Source organism: Hippopotamus amphibius, chromosome 2 (genome assembly GCF_030028045.1).
Source record: "Hippopotamus amphibius kiboko isolate mHipAmp2 chromosome 2, mHipAmp2.hap2, whole genome shotgun sequence".
In the NCBI taxonomy this organism is placed as follows: Eukaryota; Metazoa; Chordata; class Mammalia; order Artiodactyla; family Hippopotamidae; genus Hippopotamus; species Hippopotamus amphibius.
The window spans coordinates 57,622,531-57,642,679 of record NC_080187.1 but is presented as its reverse complement, the minus strand read 5'-3'; the positions used below and the strand labels follow the sequence as shown (position 1 = coordinate 57,642,679).

Genomic DNA, 20,149 nt, shown 5'->3' with positions numbered 1-20,149 from the left:
TCAATCCCTGGTCAGGGAACTAAGATCCTGCAAGTCATGTGGCTCAGCCAGAATAATTAAAGGATAATAAAAGAATATTATGAACAACTTTATGCCAATAAATTCAACAACGTAAGTTATATTTCTTGAAAGAGACACACTATCACTCTCACTCAAGAAAAAATAGGTGGCCTCATCAACCCTATATCAACTAAGGAAGTTTAAATCTTAGTTAAAACCTTCCCTCAAAGAAAACTGCATGTCCAGATGATTTTACTAATGAATTTAACCAAACATTTAAGGAAGATTCAATACTAATTCTGCATACATTCTTCCAAAGAAATTGAGTTGGGAATGCTACCCAATTCATCAATGTCAGCATTAACCTGATAACATAATCAGACATTATAAGAAAAGTAAACTACAATATCCTCGTAAACATACTAATATATGAAAAGAGACTACATTGTGAGCAAGTGAGATTTTACCCCAAAAATGCAAAGTTGGTTTAATATTTTAAAAATAATTTGTGGAGTTCACCATATTTACAGAGTAAAACAGAAAAACTATATGGTCATTTCAGTAGGTACAGGAAAAGCATTTGACAAAATCCAGCATTCATTTCTGATAAAAACTCTGAGGAAAGTTGTGATGAAAGGAAATTTCTTCAACCTGACAGATTTTATCTCTGAAGAATTAACAGCTACCATTATACTGGCTGTGGGAAAGGAAAGATTTGACATCTGCATTTATGTTTACCCTTAAGGTTGCCTGAATAATATTGTAATGTTAGGTTGTATTTATTAATGGATTTTCTTACTTACTTTATCAGGGTTAGGATATGGGGTTTTAAGTAAACCAAAAAGAAACTTATTGGTGGATCATGACTACTTTCACTTAAAGTTTTATTATTGTGGTGGTGGATTGTAGTTAGTAAGCATGGTTTCCTTAAAACATTTATTTTTATATCCAGTATCTTATTTTGCTCTGACTTTTTTTGGTTAAGCTTTTATTAATTTCCCATCTTTATGCTTACTACAATTCCTCCTGCAAAACTAAATCCTTATCATTTTCTTTTGGGCGTGTTATTTATATGTCTGCTGAATTTAAAGATATCTAATTTCTACTTTTTTTTCTTTGTTTAGGAAAACATAGAACCTCTTCAGGTATCATTTGCAGTTCTGAGTCCTCTTAGTAACTCTTCAGTCTCTGAGACGGTTTCAGGTAGTAATTTTTGTTTATCTTATAATCATAAATGTCATTTTAAATATGTATATATGAAAACCTCTTTATTTTTAAAATTTTGTTTTTATTATAATCATACTTGATTAAAAAAAAAACAGATAGAAAAGCTTGTAAGAAGTCTCTTATCCATCCCTTTCCATTCCAAGTCCCGTACTTTATAATCACCCACGTTTAACTTCCTTTCATGCATAGCCCCATTTTCCAAGTCACTGCAGGCAGTGGAGTTGCCCTCTCAACTCTTAAGGATCAACAGAAAGCTCCTTTTCAGATTGCACAATTGAAATGATAAGGATCACAAGGGTCATTTTTAAATACACAGAATTGTTCAACAACGTGGCATTTCATGCATATGTAATTTCGAAGGTCTCTAACATTTTTAGTGATCATGACAAAGCAATAAAGGTCTCTCTGTGCTTTCCTGATAAACCAGGACTTGGCTGGATCTTACAACTTTTTGTTAGCTACCCTAATTTTGCTGTGTCTTGTTCATCAGGCACTGTTACCTTTGCCTCTTCAAATACCCACGACAAAATAGCCTCCTGTAAAGTTGGTAGAGCAACACGGACCTCTAACAGAAGAAGCGTAAGTGTTTGTATTTGGCACAATGTATTTGTTTTTAAATCTTGCAGTAGATTTTTTTCTCTTTTCATGATCAAATGATTTATCAGTTACATCTTAGTTTAATCAATGTATTAAGAACTAATACCTTATCCTACCTGTCATGTAACCCAGGGTAATGCTGTTTTCCTGATTTGATTTTAATTAATTCCTTTAGAAGAAAAATACAATAAAACAAGATGCTTTCAGATTGTGTGTTCATGTGGAAGGTAATCTATTTAGAAAGTTTGTTTGGGATCTGTGTGGTTTTATGAATTAAAGTACAAAGTGGAGAAAAGTGGCATGTAATTAACAGTCAGAAAATGGCATAAATATTACTTTTTCAAAAACTACATTCAGCTGTTTTCAGTGTGAGCATAACTCCCATTGAATGCATGTCTTTTGCGATTTTATTAAATTAGGTGAACTTGGGTTTTTATCTATAGCATCATAGCTCATAAACATATAGCCTATGGATATTGTTTCTCGCTGATATTGTTGGATGATAAACCCAGAAGTCAAACTTAGATAATCTAACAGTTCGTGATTTTTCCCCCCATAACCCATCAGTAGTTAGGTGCTAAATTGTGAATGTTCAATAAATACTTGATGAATGAAGAAGACAACGATTCTTTTTTATTTTTTAAAATTTTATTGAAGTATAGATGATTTATAGTGTTGTGTTAATTTCTGCTGTACAGCAAAGTGACTCAGTTATACATATATATATTCTTTTCCATTATGGTTTGTCACAGGATGTTGAATACAGTTCCCTATGCTATACAGTAGGACCTTGTTGTTTATCCATCCTGTATGTAATAGTTTGCATCTAAGATGTTTCTTAAGTTGTTTTTTTCTCTTCCATAAAATGATTGGACAGAGTGCATATGCTTCTGGGTCTATATTTGATCAGAAATCAGTAATTACTCTTTCCCCCATTTGAATGTAAGTTGGTTAAAATACTTATAATGTATTTTGTGAATTAAGTGGAAATGGGATTGTAAAATGATAGAATCTGCATGAATGTGAGAGACACTCATGAAAATGTAACTGCCTGTGTTTTACAGTAGCCCTGCTTTCAATTTTCTTTACAGCAGTTGATCAGTTTTTCAGAAGAGAGTGTTTGCAACTTATTTAATACAGAACCCCAGCCTTGTAAAGAAAAGAAAATTAATAGGAGGAAGTCTCAAGAAAGCAAGCGTGCAGACAGAGCGCTTCCTAGAAAGAATCAGGTGAGTGTGTTTAACGATGTAATAAAGAGTAGAATTGGTACATTTATTTGTTCTGTGGTTGGGAAAACACGAAAACAAAATTTTTTCTAGTTAACATTGGACCAAGAGTATTAAAATCATCTTATCGTAGATTAGAAAGGGCCATAAGAGATTATATACTCAATTTTGAGTTACCCAAAGGCCATTTTTGCATTTTCTTCGTTGGGTTCCATACACCCAGCACAGGGAATCAGGGGCACTCAAATGTGGAACTGATTCTTATCTTTGGATCTGATCTAACCTAACCTCTCCCTCTTTGGGGAATCCTCTGATTTCTTAGGGATGCGTGTGTTATCTGCCTCTTATTTGAATTTGCTACTGCCAGTGGTTGGTTGGATGACCTCCCCGTTTTGAAGGAAGAATTTAGAAACTAGCTGTGTCTTCCTCCACAGTTGGAGGCCTCTGTCGGCTCATGACATCACCGTCTCTTTGTAGATAGTAGATCTAGCACCTTGACCCAGGTCCTGGTGCCCTTCTGCTTCTTCAGTGATCTGGACCCTCCCCTGCCATACCCTACAGCTTGTTGGTACCCAAGACCTTCCCACTTTTAATAATACACATTTATACATTCCCACTCTCCGAACCCAGCCTCCTATCCATCTAGCGTTTTCAGGCCATCTTACTTATACTTCTTCTCATATTATATTTACTCTTCAGCTCGCAGAGATCCTTTAACTTCCTGTGTTTCCTTGTTCATCTTAAGCTGTGTCAGCTGCTTTCAGCACTCTTATCTGTAATCTTGGGTCTTTGTCCCTTTCATTCCGCTTCCACCCTGGATTAATGCAACCATCATCCCCTCTCCCATCCCACACTGCTGCAGGAGGGACTCACGGGGGCTGCTGCACAGTCCCTGTTTCAGATGTTCTTAGAAGTCTGGCCTCATTCTCTACCACTTTGCCACTTCACTTTCAGTATTTTTCCAAGGCATTTAGTAACCTAGTGACTAAAATCCAGCACATCCTTTGAGGTCGTCTTCCTACTGGCTGTCTCCACAGCATTTGACATAGCTGAGAACTCTCCTGTATGGTCTCTGTTAAAGGTTTGTTTTCTGGGTGGTTTCATATGCAGCACGGTTGACGACTCCCAAATCTTTCCCAACTTTAAACATATGTTCAGCTACCTACTAGACATCTTCTCTTATATCACCCTGCAAACATCTCAGAAATCAGCATTTCCAAAACTAAACTCATCCATTTCACCCCAGACACACCTACCCAAACAGTAAATTTCCGTCCTGCTCCATGAACCAAAAGTGTTGCCTCACTTGGTTTAAACACTGCATAAACATCCCCAAGTCGGCAGAGCCGGAAGAAACCAGATGTTTTCCTGGTTCAGTCTCTTCTTTAGGTTACACATTCCTTTGAAAGATCCTCTAGCTGAAAAAAAAAAGTGCACATCAGTTGAAAATGTGCATACATCCTAGATTATGGCATTAGAGGTCGGGTTCCTTCCTACTCTCTAAAAAAACACTGTTACAAAGAAGATCCACCTACTGCTTCAATAGCCAGAAGGTTGAGCATTAAGTTTCTCGCTCCAACCCCTCCCAGGACCCCTCTGCATCAAAATAACTGATGTAATAGAAGGAATAGGCTTAGAATAGCAGTGAGAAGAGGAAGGGAGTGAGGAGGGGTATTAAGCAACAGTCACCAGCCTTCAGTGAATTTCTGGAAGACAAAGCAGATGGGAGTGGGTTGACAGATGAAAGAGGTGGAAAGAGTTACAGCCCGGAATGTGCGGGGAGGGAGCTGGAGAGATGCTGAGAGCCAGCCTGCTTCTGGGAATCCCAAGGGACTCTAGGCCCAATATTGGCAGGTCCAGTGGGTGGTGAGAGTGAGAAGTGGTTGTGGGAAACAGAGTAATGGAAGTCCTGTATATGAAACACTTGGCACCCCACCTCCCCTCTCCCACCCTGAAGCTCAGAACAGGGGTTGTCACCTGGGTTAAAGTCCTCATTCTGGCATTTGGAAAGTCCCACAGTCTGGACAGTCAGCTCTTGCCCTAAAGCAAAGCCTGCGGTTGACCCTCTCCATCTGCCCTGCCCTGTGCTGCACAGAGTTCCTGGAAGAATTTCCGTGCAGGGAAGAGGCTGAGCTGGAAAGCAGAGGAAACCCATTAGCAGTTGAGCCAGGGTTTTCTTAAAAATCAGATAACTGAGTAGAAGCAAGAGCATCAAAGACCAATGTTAATAAGTTGAAAAACTGGCCTCAGAGAGAAAAAAAGTTATTTGGGAAATGTAAGAAGACTTTACGAAACTAAATATTCTGATATTCGTAGATTTCAGAAAAATATTATCAGCAGAAAACTAAGAAGAGGGCAGGGGGATGCTACGAAAAAGGAGCAGAGAAAAAAACATTTGCAAAACTATATAAAATTTGGTATTTGGACTTGAGAAGAAAGTTAAGGGAGGACAAAAGAATGTCAGACTAGTACCAATCTAGGAGCCTTCATAGAAGTCTCAGAAAGAACAAGAAAATAGAATGGAAGAAATTATCAGAATAAACGGAGAAGCTTTCCCAGAGCTGAAGAAAAGTCTTCAAGTTAAAAGGCCTTACCAAATGCCTAGGACCAAGAAGAAAGACCACAACTTTGACATGTGAATGTGAAAGCTATCAATAAGGATAATGAGAACAGTGGACTTTTCCTACCAGGAAACAAGGATCAGAGTGGTATCAAGTTTAACAGCAGTCTGAATGCTGAAAGAGAATTCAACGGAGCGCTTAAAGCTTTGAAAGAAACTTCATTTCAGCCCAGTATTCTACACCCAGCCAAACTCAGTTACTGTGAGAGATGTTCAGACACTCAAGACTCTGAAGGTTTTTTGTTTTTGCTTTGTTTTTTACTATTGCTGGAGCAGATCCTTGAGGAAGTAAGCTTGAGAATCGAGAACACAGCAGGTCTAATAGTACAGGAGGGCAATGCAAGGGAAACCTGATTATAGCTGTTCAGTCAGCCTAGAAGAGCAATCAGGCCGAATTTGAGCGAGAGAAGGGTGCTCCGGGGAGGAGGTCTCTGGAGGGAGAAACAAAAAGACCTATGATTGAGCAGATGGAAGTTGTACCATATGAGAAGAAAAAGAAAGGTCATTCTCTACCGTTCCAAAGAAAAGCCTGAATGCAAGAGTTTTGGAGCGAATATGAAGCAAAATTAAGTGTGATTTCAAGCAACAATGGGGTATAAGGAAAAATATATTTTGTAGTGTTAGGAATCATCTACAGGGGGCGCCAGAGGAAAGGGAAGGAATCAGAGCTCTGTCTTTGGCAGAGAAGTGAAAAATGTTTACAGGGTCCCGATAATGTAAATGCTATTAGTTTTCAACTAAGGGCAGAGCTTTAATGATGCAAACAATCTGAATGTAGCTAGTAGCAGAAGGTGAAAGGCGAGCGTATTAACAACTAATAATGTGTGGGTTAAAAACATTCAGGCTCTTGAGCCAGACACCCTGTCTAAATCCTAGCTTGGCCACTTCTAGCAGTGAAATGATGGGCAGGATTCTTCACTCGTCTATTTGTTTTAAAATGGAGGTAGTAATGGTACTTATTTTATAAGCTTACTGCAAATATTAAACGAATTTTAATACATGTAAAATGCTTAGAACAGTGCCTGGTAAGTAAGCACTGTAGCTGTTTTAAAAATTATCATTTTGCAAATTAGGGGTTCAAGATATGTATTTTTTTAACTTGGTAAAAAGAGATACAAATGTAAATTCAAAGGTAACCAAGAGAAGAAGCAAAACTAACCTAGGGAAGAGGAAGGTTTAGTTTAAGTAAGTGATAGCCTCATGGTTTATGTAGGGAGGCAGTAGAGATGTACACTGTATTGTAGACTGAAATGTGCTACAAGAGTAGATCTTACGTGTTCTCACCACACACACATGCACACAACACAACACACACAGTAACTGTTAACTATGTGATGTGATGGATGTGTTTATTAACTTGATTGTGATCATCATTTTATAATGTATACATATATTAAGTTATGTACCTTAAATCATGTGAAACCTAAATAAATTCAATTTTTATTTGTCAATCATACCTTAATAAAGTCGGAAAAGTTTTAAAAAATAAATAAAATTATAACTTGGAAGTAGCAGTAGAATTCATAAGCGTGAATTCTTTTATAGCCTAGAAATGAAAAAAGTTTCCAAAATATGACTCAAAACCCAGGAACAGTGAGGTCAAAGATTGGTAAATTTTACTTCGTTTGACCCGAACAATATGGAGCATGCATGGGGAAAAAACTCCATAAGGAAATTTAAAAGACAAAGGATAAACTTGGCAAAAGTTTTTGCTATTTGTATCAAAGTCTCCAAGAGATTTTTTTTCACAAAATTGAAATGAAAGGGCCCTTAAAAATATGGTAAACATATTCAGACACACTCGTAAGAGAACTGTGAGTCTAACATACATTGAGTTATCGTTTCTTACCATGTTTGATTCGCAAAAATCCAAAAGTTTGACAACATTCTTTGCTGGTGAGGCTGGGGGTAGATAGGCATGCTCATATATTTTTCTGGTAGTGAGAATCTCTGTGGAGGACAACTTGGCAATATCAAGCCAAATTAAATATTTTCACTTACCTTTTGACCCCAAAATCTCATTTCTAGAAATCTGTCACAAAGATCCAATGACAAATATACAAAAAGGCGTATGTACAAAGTTATTGCAACACTCTGTAATGCAGAAGATTGACAAATCAAATGTCCATGAGACTGGTTGAATAAACTGGTGTGTTCACAAAATGAGTATTTTGTAGCTGTAGGAAATAGTGAAGAAACACTCCAGATACTGCTATGCAGCGATGCCAGGATGTATTTACTGTTAAGTGGGGCGGTGGGGGGGAAAGAGTTGTAAGCTACCTAGTGTGGGATGAATTGTGTTCCCTCAGAATTCATACGTTGAAGCCCTAACCCCCACCCCAGTATCTCAGAATGTGACTGTGTTTGGAGATAGGCCCTTTTCAGAGGTGATTGGGTTAAATGAGGCCCTTAGGTGGTTCCTTACCCCAATACAGTTGGATTGGTGTCCTTATAAGAGGATATTTGGACACAAAAGGAGATGCCAGGGGGCACAGACAGGGAGAAGAGGCAGCAGGAGAGTGGCCATCTGTATGCCAATGGGAGAAGCCTCAGGGGAGACCAACCCTGTTAGCACCTCCATCTTGCCTCCAGAATTGTAAGAAGATAAATTAATATTGTTTAAGCCACCCAGTCTGTGGTGTTTTGTTATGGCAGCTAATATAGCAAACTAATGTATTACCTTTTATCTAAGAAAGTAGGAAACGGGCTTCCCTGGTGGTACAGTGGTTAAGAATCTGCCTGCCAATTCAGGGGACATAGCTCAAGCCCTGGTCTGGGAAGATCGCACATGCCACGGAGCAGCTAAGCCCATGTGCCACAACTACTGAAGCCTGTGCACCTAGAGCCTGTGCTCGCAACAATATAAGCCACCACAATAAGGAGGATGCGTACTGCAATAAAAGAGTAGCCCCACTCTCCACAGCTACAGAAATCCCGCGCACAGCAATGAAGACCCAATGCAGCCAATAAATAAAAATACATAATTAATTAAAAAAAAAGTAGGGAACATTTTTAAAAGTGTGTGGGAACTTCTAGGTGGCACAGTGGTTAAGAATCCGCCTGCCAGTGCAGGGGACACAGGTTCAATCCCTGGCCCAGGAAGATACCACATGCCGCAGAGCAACTAAGCCCGTGTGCCACAACTATTGAGCCTGCGCTCGAACCCGTGAGCCACAACTATTGAGCCCACGTGCTTCAACTACTGAAGCCCATGCACCTAGAGCCTGTGCTCCGCAACAAGAGAAGCCACGGCAACGAGGAGCCCGCGCACCACAGTGAAGAGTAGTCCCCACTCACCGCAACTAGAGAAAGCCCGTGTGCAGCAATGAAGACCCAACACAGCCAATAAATAAATAAATAAATAAATAAATAAATAAATAAATAAATAAATAAAAAAGTAAGTGTGTGTGGGTATAAACATATATGTAATCTTAACAACAACAAAAAAACAAGATGGGAGAATAGGCCAAAAACAAAACCTGATTACCTGTAGGGAGAGGAGACGGAGGAGGGAACAGGAAGGAGTGAAGGCTGGATTTCCCTGAATGCGTTTTTTACTTTTAACTTTGAACTGTGTAAATGATCTACGTGAGTATGAAACAATTATAGCTCAATTTAAAAAAACTGAAAACAAAATGAAACGTAACTGTCTGTCGATAAAGTCAGTGGCTTAACCTCATAAAGAGTTTTTTCAAATCAGAAATTTGAAAAATCCGAATGAGATGTATCCTAAGGACAAAAACAACTGCACAAAAGAGCTTAAACAGTATGAAACACTCATGATAGAAGAATTCAATCTAGAATCAAGCAAATAAGCAGGGTTTTGTGGGGATTTTTTTTTTTTAACTGTCATTAGGAATCAGGACTTCACTAGAGAGAAGATAAAATTTGACATCAAATTCAGAACCTTGTTAGACTAAATCTGAATTGGAAGTATCATGAACACATGCTTTTACCCATTTAAAATTAATTTCTAGCTCCGTCTTGTTGATAAGGCATAGAAGCACTGAGCATCCTTTGTACCTAGATTGTCATCACTACCATTTCAGATAAAAGGGATCAGCTTTACCTTAGTGAAATGGCTGCTTTCAGATTTACAATAGCAAATATAGAAAATGAGCCCAGATCTGGACCAGTGTGTAAGCAAGGAAGCCTAAGAAACTACCAAGGCCACGTTAAAGGACACAGAATCATTTCAAAGGGTCTTTCTCTGACCAAAGGTGGGACAGTATAACCATCAGAGATAATGATTGCAATGGATTGAAACACAAATCAAATATGAAAAAACAATTTCCTCATAATTAAAAACTAGCAACAGAACTTTTAAAGGCCAGCTTAGAAGCTGTCTAGGACATCAACTTTTTTTCTTTCGGATTTTTGTTGTTCTTTGTGTTTTTGGAAAGCTGGAGAGTAAAGCTTGAGCTCTATTTCAGGTAAACAAATAATTGATAAGGGAAAGTTTTTTATAAAAGAATTTTCACCAATCAAAAAGACCCATTCACGAAAGCTATTGGATATTAGGTAGAAGGTGATGGGGGAGCCAAAGGTAATGGATGAATGGGACTGGATACTTGAGACCACTGGTCACTCATAATGCCACACAAGGAGAGAATATGGGCCTTCTGGTGCAATGAGGACATCCATAACCTTCCATGAGATGCTCTTTCCAAAAAAGATCAAAGCTGAATTGAATCAAGCCTGGATCTAATGACCAGTTGATAGGAAGTACGGTGGGGGGGGGGGTGCGTGGAGGAACATAAAGACACAAGTGATTGCAGTCACCCAAATCCAGAGCTTGGTGGCCACTATAGGATAAATGCCTCAGAACGCTCACCAAATAAATGGCAAGCAGTGAGAAAGGAGCTGTAGATCAAAGGAAATGTATCAACCAAGTGGCATGTGTGGAGACCTTGTTGAGATCCTAATTTGAACAATTGTAAAAAGACAATTAGGGACCGGGACTTCCTAGGTGGCGCAGTGGGTAAGAATCCACCTGCCAATGCAGGGGACACGGGTTTGATCCCTGCTGCAGGAAGATACCACATGCCATGGAGCAACTAAGCCCGTGCGCCACAACTATTGAGCCTGTGCTCTAGAGCCTGTGAGCCACAACTATTGAGCCCATGTGCCACAACTACTGAAGCCCACATGCCTAGAGCCTGTGCTCTGCAATGAGAGGCCACCGCAATGAGAAGCCCACACACCACAATGAAGAGTAGCCCCTGCTCGACGCAACTGGAGAAAGCGCGTATGCAGCAACAAAGACCCAACACAGCCAATAAAATAAGTAAGTAAGTAAATAAATAAATAAATAAATAAAATGTATATATAAAAAAAAGACAATTAGGGACCAACTGGAGAAATTTGAACTCTGAGGAAATATTAGGGAAAACCGCTGTCATTGTTTTTTTGTCTGTTTGTTTAAGAACTTTTATTGAGATACAATTGACATACAATAAACTGCATGTATTTAAAGTGTACAATTTGTGTTTTTTTTTCTTTTTAGTAATGCATATATGACAATCCCTATCTCCCAATTCATTCCCCCCAACCCCCGCAATCATTGTTTTGGGGTTTTTTTGCTGTTTTTCTTTTTTTCACATCTAAATTTTTATTTTGAGATCATTTTTCAAGACGCATGCTGTGGTAAGAATAATTAGAAAGCTCCCAGATACCCTTTGCCCAGCTTCCCCCAGTGGTGTCGTCTTGCAAAACCATTGTGCAATATCACAGTAGTACAATATCAAAAGACAGTCAAGATGCAGCATAATTCCAGTGCTATTCCAGTTTGTAACTGTGCACTTCCCACTCTCATCCCTACTTTAACCCCAGCAACCATTAATCTGTTCTCCATTTCTTTCATTTTGTCATTTCAAGAATATTTTGTAAGTGGAATCACACACTATGTAACCTTTCGGGACTGGCTTTTTTTCACTCAGCATCATTCTCTGGAGATTTGTCCAGATTTCTGTGTATCGGTAGTTAGTTCCTTTCATTGCTGACTAGTATTTGTCATTGTTATAAAAAGAAAAAGGTGATCATTTCACAATATATACAGTCATTATGTTGTATGCCTTAAACTTACATGATGTGCTATATGTCAATTATATCTCAAAGCTAGAAGAAAAAAAAATAAAATAAACAATAAACAAAAAACAATAAAATACAGTCCCAGGTAATAAAATGTTTCATTTTTTTGTGGGGGAAAAAAGCAGCCCTTATCTCAGAGATACTGTAGAATTTTCAGATGAGATGATGTAATGTCTGGGATTTGCTTTAAAATAATCTGAAGGAAGGGGTTATAAATGAATGATGATTTCTATGTGTTAATAATTGTAAGAGCTAATTGTTGAGTGCATGGGATTGAAGATACTCTTCTTTCTACTCTTGGGGTGTTTGAAATTTTCCATTATTAAACATTAAAAATACAGTAATCTGAGCCCCTTATTTAGAGAAATGGAACCAGCTACAAGAACTAAAAATGGACCAATAAATAAGTAAATGGCAGGGACAGGGAAATGTTTGCTTTTCACCAGAAGCTTTCCTATTTAATTTGATGTGTTGCCATGTACCAAAATTATTTTTAAATAATTTTAAAGCTACTCTCAGAAAACAATTTGACTTAATTGTGCAAATAATACGAGAAGTAAGCATTTACTTCTGTTGAATGACCCTCTTCCCTGTATGAGAAGAAATACTGATGATTTGAGAGTAAATAGAATCCCTTTAGGTGTAATGTCTTCAGTTGTCCTTTGTCTGCTCCAAGTCATAAAAAGCAGTCTCATCATTTCTAGATCGTGTGGCTTCCCGAGGATTCCAATCACATGTGGCTTCTCTTGTTTATTACAGTCTAAGCAAGGCTTTTTGTATTGGAGTAAATTCAGATTTTGATAAGACTCTAGCCTTTGCAGATGGAACCTTTTCATGGTTAAAATAAGCATTGCTAGATATGTTTTCATGACAGAGCACAGGTGCTTTCATCTTTACTCTTTTCTTTTTGGGTGGTATCCTTCTCCTGGCCCATGACCATGAAAAAACAATATTAGTCTTTCATCATGTTTACCTAATTTTATGAAGTTTAACTGTACTTTTTCTTTCACGTTCATTATTTCCTGTTTGTTGAGAAGCCACTAAGTGTCAGGCACTGTTGCAGGTGCTGGAGACAGTTTATATAAACAAAGTTTTCCAAAATCCTGCTAAAAGGGGGTTTACCTTAGCTATGAATCAAACTGTTCTGGAGGTTATAACCTAATGACATTGAGCGTAATATATTAACTGACCTAGTAGGGCCTGGATCACACAGTAATACTAAGAGCATAATTTAATATTAAAAATATTCTCCTCCGTATCAGTACTCAAAATAATGAGGAATTTAAAAGCAAAAGAATAGCTAACACATAGCCCTTATCATGAATCAAGCCATACTTTATGCCCATTTCACATATGTTAATATATTTAATACCACAACTTTCTGTGGTGTGTGCTTTTGTGGTTCCCATTTTGCAGATGGGAAGAATGAGGTACAGAGAGGTGAGGTAACTTGCCTAAGATTGAAAAGCAGTTAGTTAAGTGGCAGAATCAGGATTTGAACTAAAGGCGACTGACGTGAAGCCAAATGTTTCTCTCTTGCAATTCATCTGTGGAGCCCAAGTCAAGATTTTTTCTCTTGCTTCCATTTCCATTGACTAAGATATTATTTTCCCAACTGTTCCTTGGAAATCAACAGATGTTCCCTGAAAAAAAAAAGTTTCATGGAAAAATATTTAACCCAGCATTTTTCTAATGTGTATAGAGGTTATTTATACTGAGGACTTCTTAGAGAATTTAGCGTTAAGTGTATATTGTAAATCACCAAGAGGAACATTCATCTTGTACAGTTCTAAAATTATTTTTCCGTGGAATGTTTTTTCTTGTTTTGTTATTACAGGATATCTATAGATATCTCAAGGAACTTACAGTTCTGTGCCCTTTCTGTACTCTTGAATGTCTTCAACTCTTCCACACCATTCGTTTCTGTGCTGTCACCCAAACAATCTTTCTTAAATGCAAACTCAGATGTTTTCACTCTCTAAATCACCATGGTGAGCCCTCGTGGCTTTCAGGCTCATACTCATTGCATAGAAGGGCCCTGCTTGCTCTGTTGGCCTCTTCTGCCACTTCTCTGTGGGTCCACTGACCACATACAACTAATTGCACCTCCTCCTCTGCCCTGTGCCACCTCCCTTAGACCTGTACCGTATGCCACTCTCTTTCCTTTGAAAAGCCCTTCTGTGCCACTCCCATCATCAACCGAAACAATTCCCACTTGTTTAAGATTTGGCTTAGACGTTCCATTTCCTGCAGAGCCTGTCTTGAAAACCTCCTGTAGGCCAGGTCTCCGTCTTCGCAGTCTGTGTAGCGTCTGTCCTGGTCTGTATGTATTACAGTTACTTGCCATTAGACCAGGAGTTCCCCAAAGACCACTTCCTGTTTGTTTTTATATCTCATACCTAGCAAATTATTACCTGCACATAGCAGTTTCTCAGTAAATGTTTGAATGGAAGCCATTTTCCAAAGGCTCTAATTGTTAACAATGTGTTCCTTATGTTGACCTAAAATCTGGTTCTTTCCAGTATTATCACGTTGAATATATTTCATTTTTGCTCATAACAACCTATTATTTCAGTACAGTGTTTGAGTTTCCCTCAAGCCTTCTCCATATGAAACTTGTTTTTAACATAGAACATTAGTGCTCGGTTACTGATATGCAGTCAGAATTGAATTGAATACTGCATTCCAGATGTTATTAAAGCAGTTTTACTTTTTATAGAAACCCACATGTTTTCCATCAATTATGGAACCTTTGTCCCTTTGTCCTCATCTTCGTCCCTCATCTTCTACTGTGCTTATTGATAATCCGTCTTATTTTGACCTAGTCATTTTAATCTTGATTAGATCATCTGTTTGAAGCAGCTTTGTGTTATCTTCAAATTTTATGTACACACCTGTTGTTTTTTCATCCAGATCTAGGAGCAGAAAACAGTCTACCATAGTTTCTAATAGATAACTCATTCTAGGTTAATTCTGAGTCATCTTAACCACATTCTAGTTACGAATTCTTCATGTCTTAAAGTCTGTCCAATTCTACAGCATCTCACCTATTTTTCCCTTATCCAGAAATTATTTTGGCAAATGCTTTGTGGAAATATAGACCATTACTCTACAATTTGTAAACTGAGTTCTGTTTCATAGTTTATTTGACTTCGTGTAAGCTACCTAGCCCCTTAGCCCTGACTCAAATTTCTAAAATTTTAAATGGAACAACTAGTCTTAAGTTTTTTTGTAAAAGTTAGTTCAAGGGTCAGAATTATACATGTCCCTACATCTTTCTCAGTTACAGTGTTCTCTTATATCTTCTCAGGTTTTAAAAAGTTGCAGAAAGAAGAAAGCAAAGGGAAAGAAAAAAAGTGTTCAGAAGTCTTTATATGGAGAAAGAGACATCGCATCTAAGAAGCCGCTCCTGAGCCCTATTCCTGAGCTGCCCGAGGTCTCCGAGACGCCGTTGGTTCCAAGTGTCCAGAGAATATGCTCAGGTAGCCTGTTCTTTTCCTGTTGTCAGTGTTGTATCTCTTCTTTCCTCCCTCCTTGTTGCTATTTCACTCTCTTTTTTCCCTTTTTCCCATTCATTGTGTAAAGAGTACGTAAATTTAAAATAGCAACTTTCCCTCATATTCCCACAATTTTATGTTAAAGAAGCAGTGGTTTGTAACTTTCAGGTCATCTAGACCCTTTTCAGAATCTGATGAACACTCTGGATCCTCTCCCCAGAGAAACTCAGACACAAAATATTGCGTATAATTTTAGGGGAAAGAATTTCTTTTCATCTTGTTTCTTTATGCTTTTTAAAGCGTTTTGGTAAAGTAAAATGAATTCAGTTTGGTTGCATTCCATCACTAAAAGTAAACAAGATAATGGCTCAGTAATAGATACATCTTCTATGAATTAAGTATAAAAATTAAAACCAAAAAAAACTTGCCCTACAACGTTTCAGTAGAGCTGGCATTGCTAAGCATCTTCTAGAAATAACATTTATAAATTGAACTTGATTACTTGGTAAATTTTGTTTAAAAGGAAGATTAAGTCTGTTGATGTCCTGATGAGATAAAAATTTGATTGGAGTTGCATCTGGTTGGTAATGCTTGAGCTTAAATTGACTAAATCATGCTGAAAAGCTTGAGTATGTGTTCATTTGGTGCGTGAATTTTGTATGGGATCATTTTTAAGATAGCTGCCTTTGTCAATCACCACATATTTATAGCGTGCTTTCCATTTGCAACATATCATGTAGGATCTATCACAGACTCAAGGATGAATATGGTATGTGCCATTATAGACTCTTGGCCTCTGCCCACTTGTTAACTTCAGGAAAGCCCAAAAGTTTAAACGAACATACAGCCACTCCACATAAACATATTCCTCCGGCCCCCAGGCAGCAGCAGAGGCAGTGCTTACCTGCCGCAGCCGCTTCATGTGCTACATCCTGGGACGGGGTCAGCCACTTCACGTGCTACATCCTGGGACGTGGGTTGGCCGCTTCATGTGCTACATCCTAGGACAGGGGGTTGGCCGATTCATGTGCTACATCCTGGGACGGGGGTCGGCCGCTTCATGTGCTACATCCTAGGACAGGGGGTTGGCCGATTCATGTGCTACATCCTGGGGCAGGGTCGGCCGCTTCATGTGCTACATCCCGGGACAGGGGGTCGGCCACTTCATGTGCTACATGGTGGAACAGGGGTCGGCCACCCCACCTCTTTTTAATCTGGCCCAGTGCTGCTTATCCCTGAAGATGGAGCCGTGCTGGCTGCCTTTCCGGGAAAACTCTTTGTTCACATTACACTTTTACCACCTGGTTTATAATAACCTGTCTGCCTCCCTCCCCTGCAAGTTGCCATTCCCTTGAGACTGGAAACTAAGACTTATTTTCATTATATCCCCAGTTCCTAACAGGCGTTTTTCCAGAGGTATTTGAACAATGACTGTTAGTGTGTATTTTCCATCCTGCATCTTATTAGAGAATTTCTTTTTAAAAATACCTGAAGGATTTTTTATCTGTAACCAATGGTTTCATCTGCTATGAGGGTTCAAGGCTGTTCTCTCCCTCCATTCCTTCCTTCCTCTCCATCTATCTCTCTCTCCCTCCCTTCATCCCTCTCCCCTGCCTTCCTTTTCTAGTATGTTAATTTCATGAGAAATATACAAATATCAATTTTTACTGTTATATAAAGAGCCCAGTTGACATATTAGGTTGGTTGGCATCAAGGGACCCCTGCCCTATGTTAACCTGTAGCTTTCCATGACATGATTTTAGGTACCCACATCCTGGATGTATGTATACTTTTTCAAACTGAAACTTTTTGTAGATTTTTGGCTCAGCTTATATTTTATCTTTCAGTTATGATTTTGTTTAAAACAGTTTTTACACTCCTTTGACTGATCAATTAAAAACTTTATTATCTTAGATAACCAGAGAAATGGCTTCTAATAGTACTGTGATTTAGAACTCATAAAGGCTGGATTCACTTTGGCTGTGTTATGTGCCTTAAAAACCTTAATGATGTGTTTCTCACCTGAGATGTGACACCGTGTACCAGAAACACATGGCAGGCTCCACATGGCGTGTCTTCCTGGAGGGCGAATTATAGTCAGAGATTGATATGGAAGGGGGGAGATTTCTAGAATATTGAAACAAACAGGGCTGTGTTTGAGATTACAGTGCAGTTTATGTTAATTTTTTTAACACATGGCATAAGACATGGCATGAGTGTCTTCAGAAGTACCCTTTTAAGTCCTCAAATCCCCCAGAATTCCAAGTTTTGTCTGCCCCGTGCTAACTGACCCTGTCGTATGGGAAACACGTTAGAATAGAGGAAGCAATTTAGATACAATTCTCATTTCCATGGTCTCAGGTTATGTGCTTTATTAATTCATGCATTAAGTACATGTTTTCTTAACCTGTGGGGTAAGGAAGAACTGAAAGAGAAAGAACGATGACACATGGGGGCGAGTACAGGGTAGCATTTGTAGGTCTTGTGACTTTTTCAAAGATTGAAATACAGAATAATACAATTTGGCATCTGTTTGATTTGTGAAAGTTCATTTCCGTTGTTACTTTTTAATTCGATTTAAACTTATTTACACGCCCATAGATGATTTCAACTCAAATGGTGAACTTGAAGAAGTGAAGCTTCCAAAGAGAAAGAATCTTTTGCCTCAGAATCCAGAAGATTGGCAGATAACTCAAGGCTTTAATAAATACGATGTGTCTGAATTCTGCAGCTCTGACATGAAAAGTTCCTCGTCGCTTATGAATGCCACTTTTGAGCAAGATTCAAATACAAATACTATAGAAATTAATGAAAACAAAGCTATTCCAAAAGCAGCAATTAAGTTGGAAAGTGAAAATGAACTAAAAACTGGAACTGAGAATGAAAACAGCCATGTTTCTTGTGCTCCTGTGACTGAAACACCCATTGTGTCAGACAATCCAAAACCTGATTTTACCCTGCCATCTCAGGAGCTTTCTGCTGCTGGTCAAAATGTGGAAAACCTTTTTCAAATCTTTAAAATCTCAGAAGATATAAACATCAAATGTGAGAAACAGGATGACTTCTTAGTCATTCCAGAAGGAAAACTGCAGACCAAGCATTTAATGCCTGACTCACAGAAAGAATGTGATTATTCAGATGTCTTAATTGACCATATAAAAGAAAGTACAAGTCAAAGTGAGGATTTGGGAAGAAGCTCCACAGCAAATAGTAGTGGTGTGAGCTACCGAGAAAGGAAACACAGAAGATACTCCATGGCGTGTTCCGATGGGCACAGTTTACATTTTGAAAAAACCGAGAATCCCAAACCTTCCTACAGTGTGAGCAGCTCTGTAGAAATTAGTTTAGAAAATTCCCAACTGTATAAAGATTTATCCGACTCCATTGAGCAAACCTTTCAGAGAACAAAGAGTGAAACCAAAGTAAGACGCAGCACAAGGCTACAGAAAGGCTTGGAAAGTGAGGAAGGGCTTGTGTGGATTTCACTTCCATTGCCTCCTGCTTCCTGCACTTCCCAAAGAACCAAGAGGAGAACAATAGGTACATCTGACAGCAGAGGATTTGAGGATGGGTCCTCCTGGCAAAAACCTTGTGCGCTACCCTCCACATCAGGTGAAGAAAACAGTGAGGGCTTTGCTGCTGCTGCTGCTGCTACCAGTTTACCTGGGAGGAGGAGGAAGAGCTTTTGTACATCTGCACTTGCAGATCCTAAAAATACCACCCAGTCTAGAGGCTACAAAAGAACCTTTCTCAACCAGAAGGGAGAGAGAGCTCTCCAAGTGACTTTGAGAGAATCGGACATATCAGAGAACTAAAGCAGTAACTGGCATTCCCTGCAGCACCTTTTGGCAAGAGAGAAGGTAACCAGCCATTCATGCCTGAAAGATTCTTTCATCCCAGTTCCCATCCTTTGTTCAACCTCAGTGTTTTAAAAGTTTCAAATAAAATCATTTGAGTTGAACCCACTTTTAAGTAGAAATAAGTGAAGTTTTTCATCATTCAAACTGAAAGCAATGTATTACATATGTTCTCCCCCCAAATGATAAATGATTTATTGGTATTCTGTTAAAAAGGATTGTTTTTAAACCTAACAGCGTGTCTCTTAAGTTTTATTTCATGTTAGTACATGTTTACCACTGCAGGTTTAGAGTTTCTGTTGTAAAAAAGTATCTTTTAGAACTGACTTGTTATATCTGGATCAGAAAAGTTTGTGTTTTTTTAAACAAATTGATAGAATTAATGTAACTATGAAAATTGAAGGTAGTATAAGATTGAAAACTGTTAGAGAAAATTGGGTGAGGTATCTTTATTTTAAAAGATTGCCCCCAAAAAACTGGAAACAATTAGGAAAAATGGAAATTTTAAAACTTGGTTTTTTTTTCCCCTTTGGGTTAAAGTTAAGGGAAGATTTAATAATTTTTTTGTCTTAAATAAAAATTTTAATAGTTAGATTAAAATCATCTTAAACATGAGATTTTGGAAAATTCTTTCAATAACCAGTATATTGCAAATCTGTCATTATAAAATGAATATATAATTTAGAAATAGCTAATATTTTAACTTTCAAACAAGACTCTTGTACGATTTGTGGGTAGGAAGTAGGAGTGTGGTTTTTGGTGAAAATATAAGCAGTCTAGTTGCAGACTCATCTCCCAGATCATTCAAATTAGTCACAGATAATTTGGGATTGAATTCATGGTTTTCCATTAAAAAAAAAAATTCAGAAACTCATTTGAAAGGCCCTAGAAACTTGATTTACTAACATGAAGCATGGTGGTAGGTTGCTGATTTCTTTTTTAACATGGCATTTTCCAGCCTCTCTAACTTTTTATTTCACAATACCAAGAACTAGCACTTGTTTTAGTTTGTCCAGTTAAGCTTCAGCAATATAT

The 20,149-nt window shown here is 38.2% G+C and overlaps 1 protein-coding gene across 1 annotated transcript in view; it reads left to right on the top strand.

Moving 5' to 3' along the window:
• CDCA2 (cell division cycle associated 2) overlaps positions 1-19,388 on the top strand; it is a 50,672-nt gene extending 31,284 nt beyond the window's left edge. The window contains 6 exon segments of the mRNA XM_057724417.1: positions 1,125-1,203; positions 1,718-1,806; positions 2,916-3,053; positions 15,071-15,242; positions 17,859-19,021; positions 19,024-19,388. Of these exon segments, the coding sequence (XP_057580400.1) occupies positions 1,125-1,203; positions 1,718-1,806; positions 2,916-3,053; positions 15,071-15,242; positions 17,859-19,021; positions 19,024-19,080 (1,698 nt within the window). The 3' untranslated portion in view covers positions 19,081-19,388.
• The last annotated feature ends 761 nt before the right edge of the window (positions 19,389-20,149 follow it).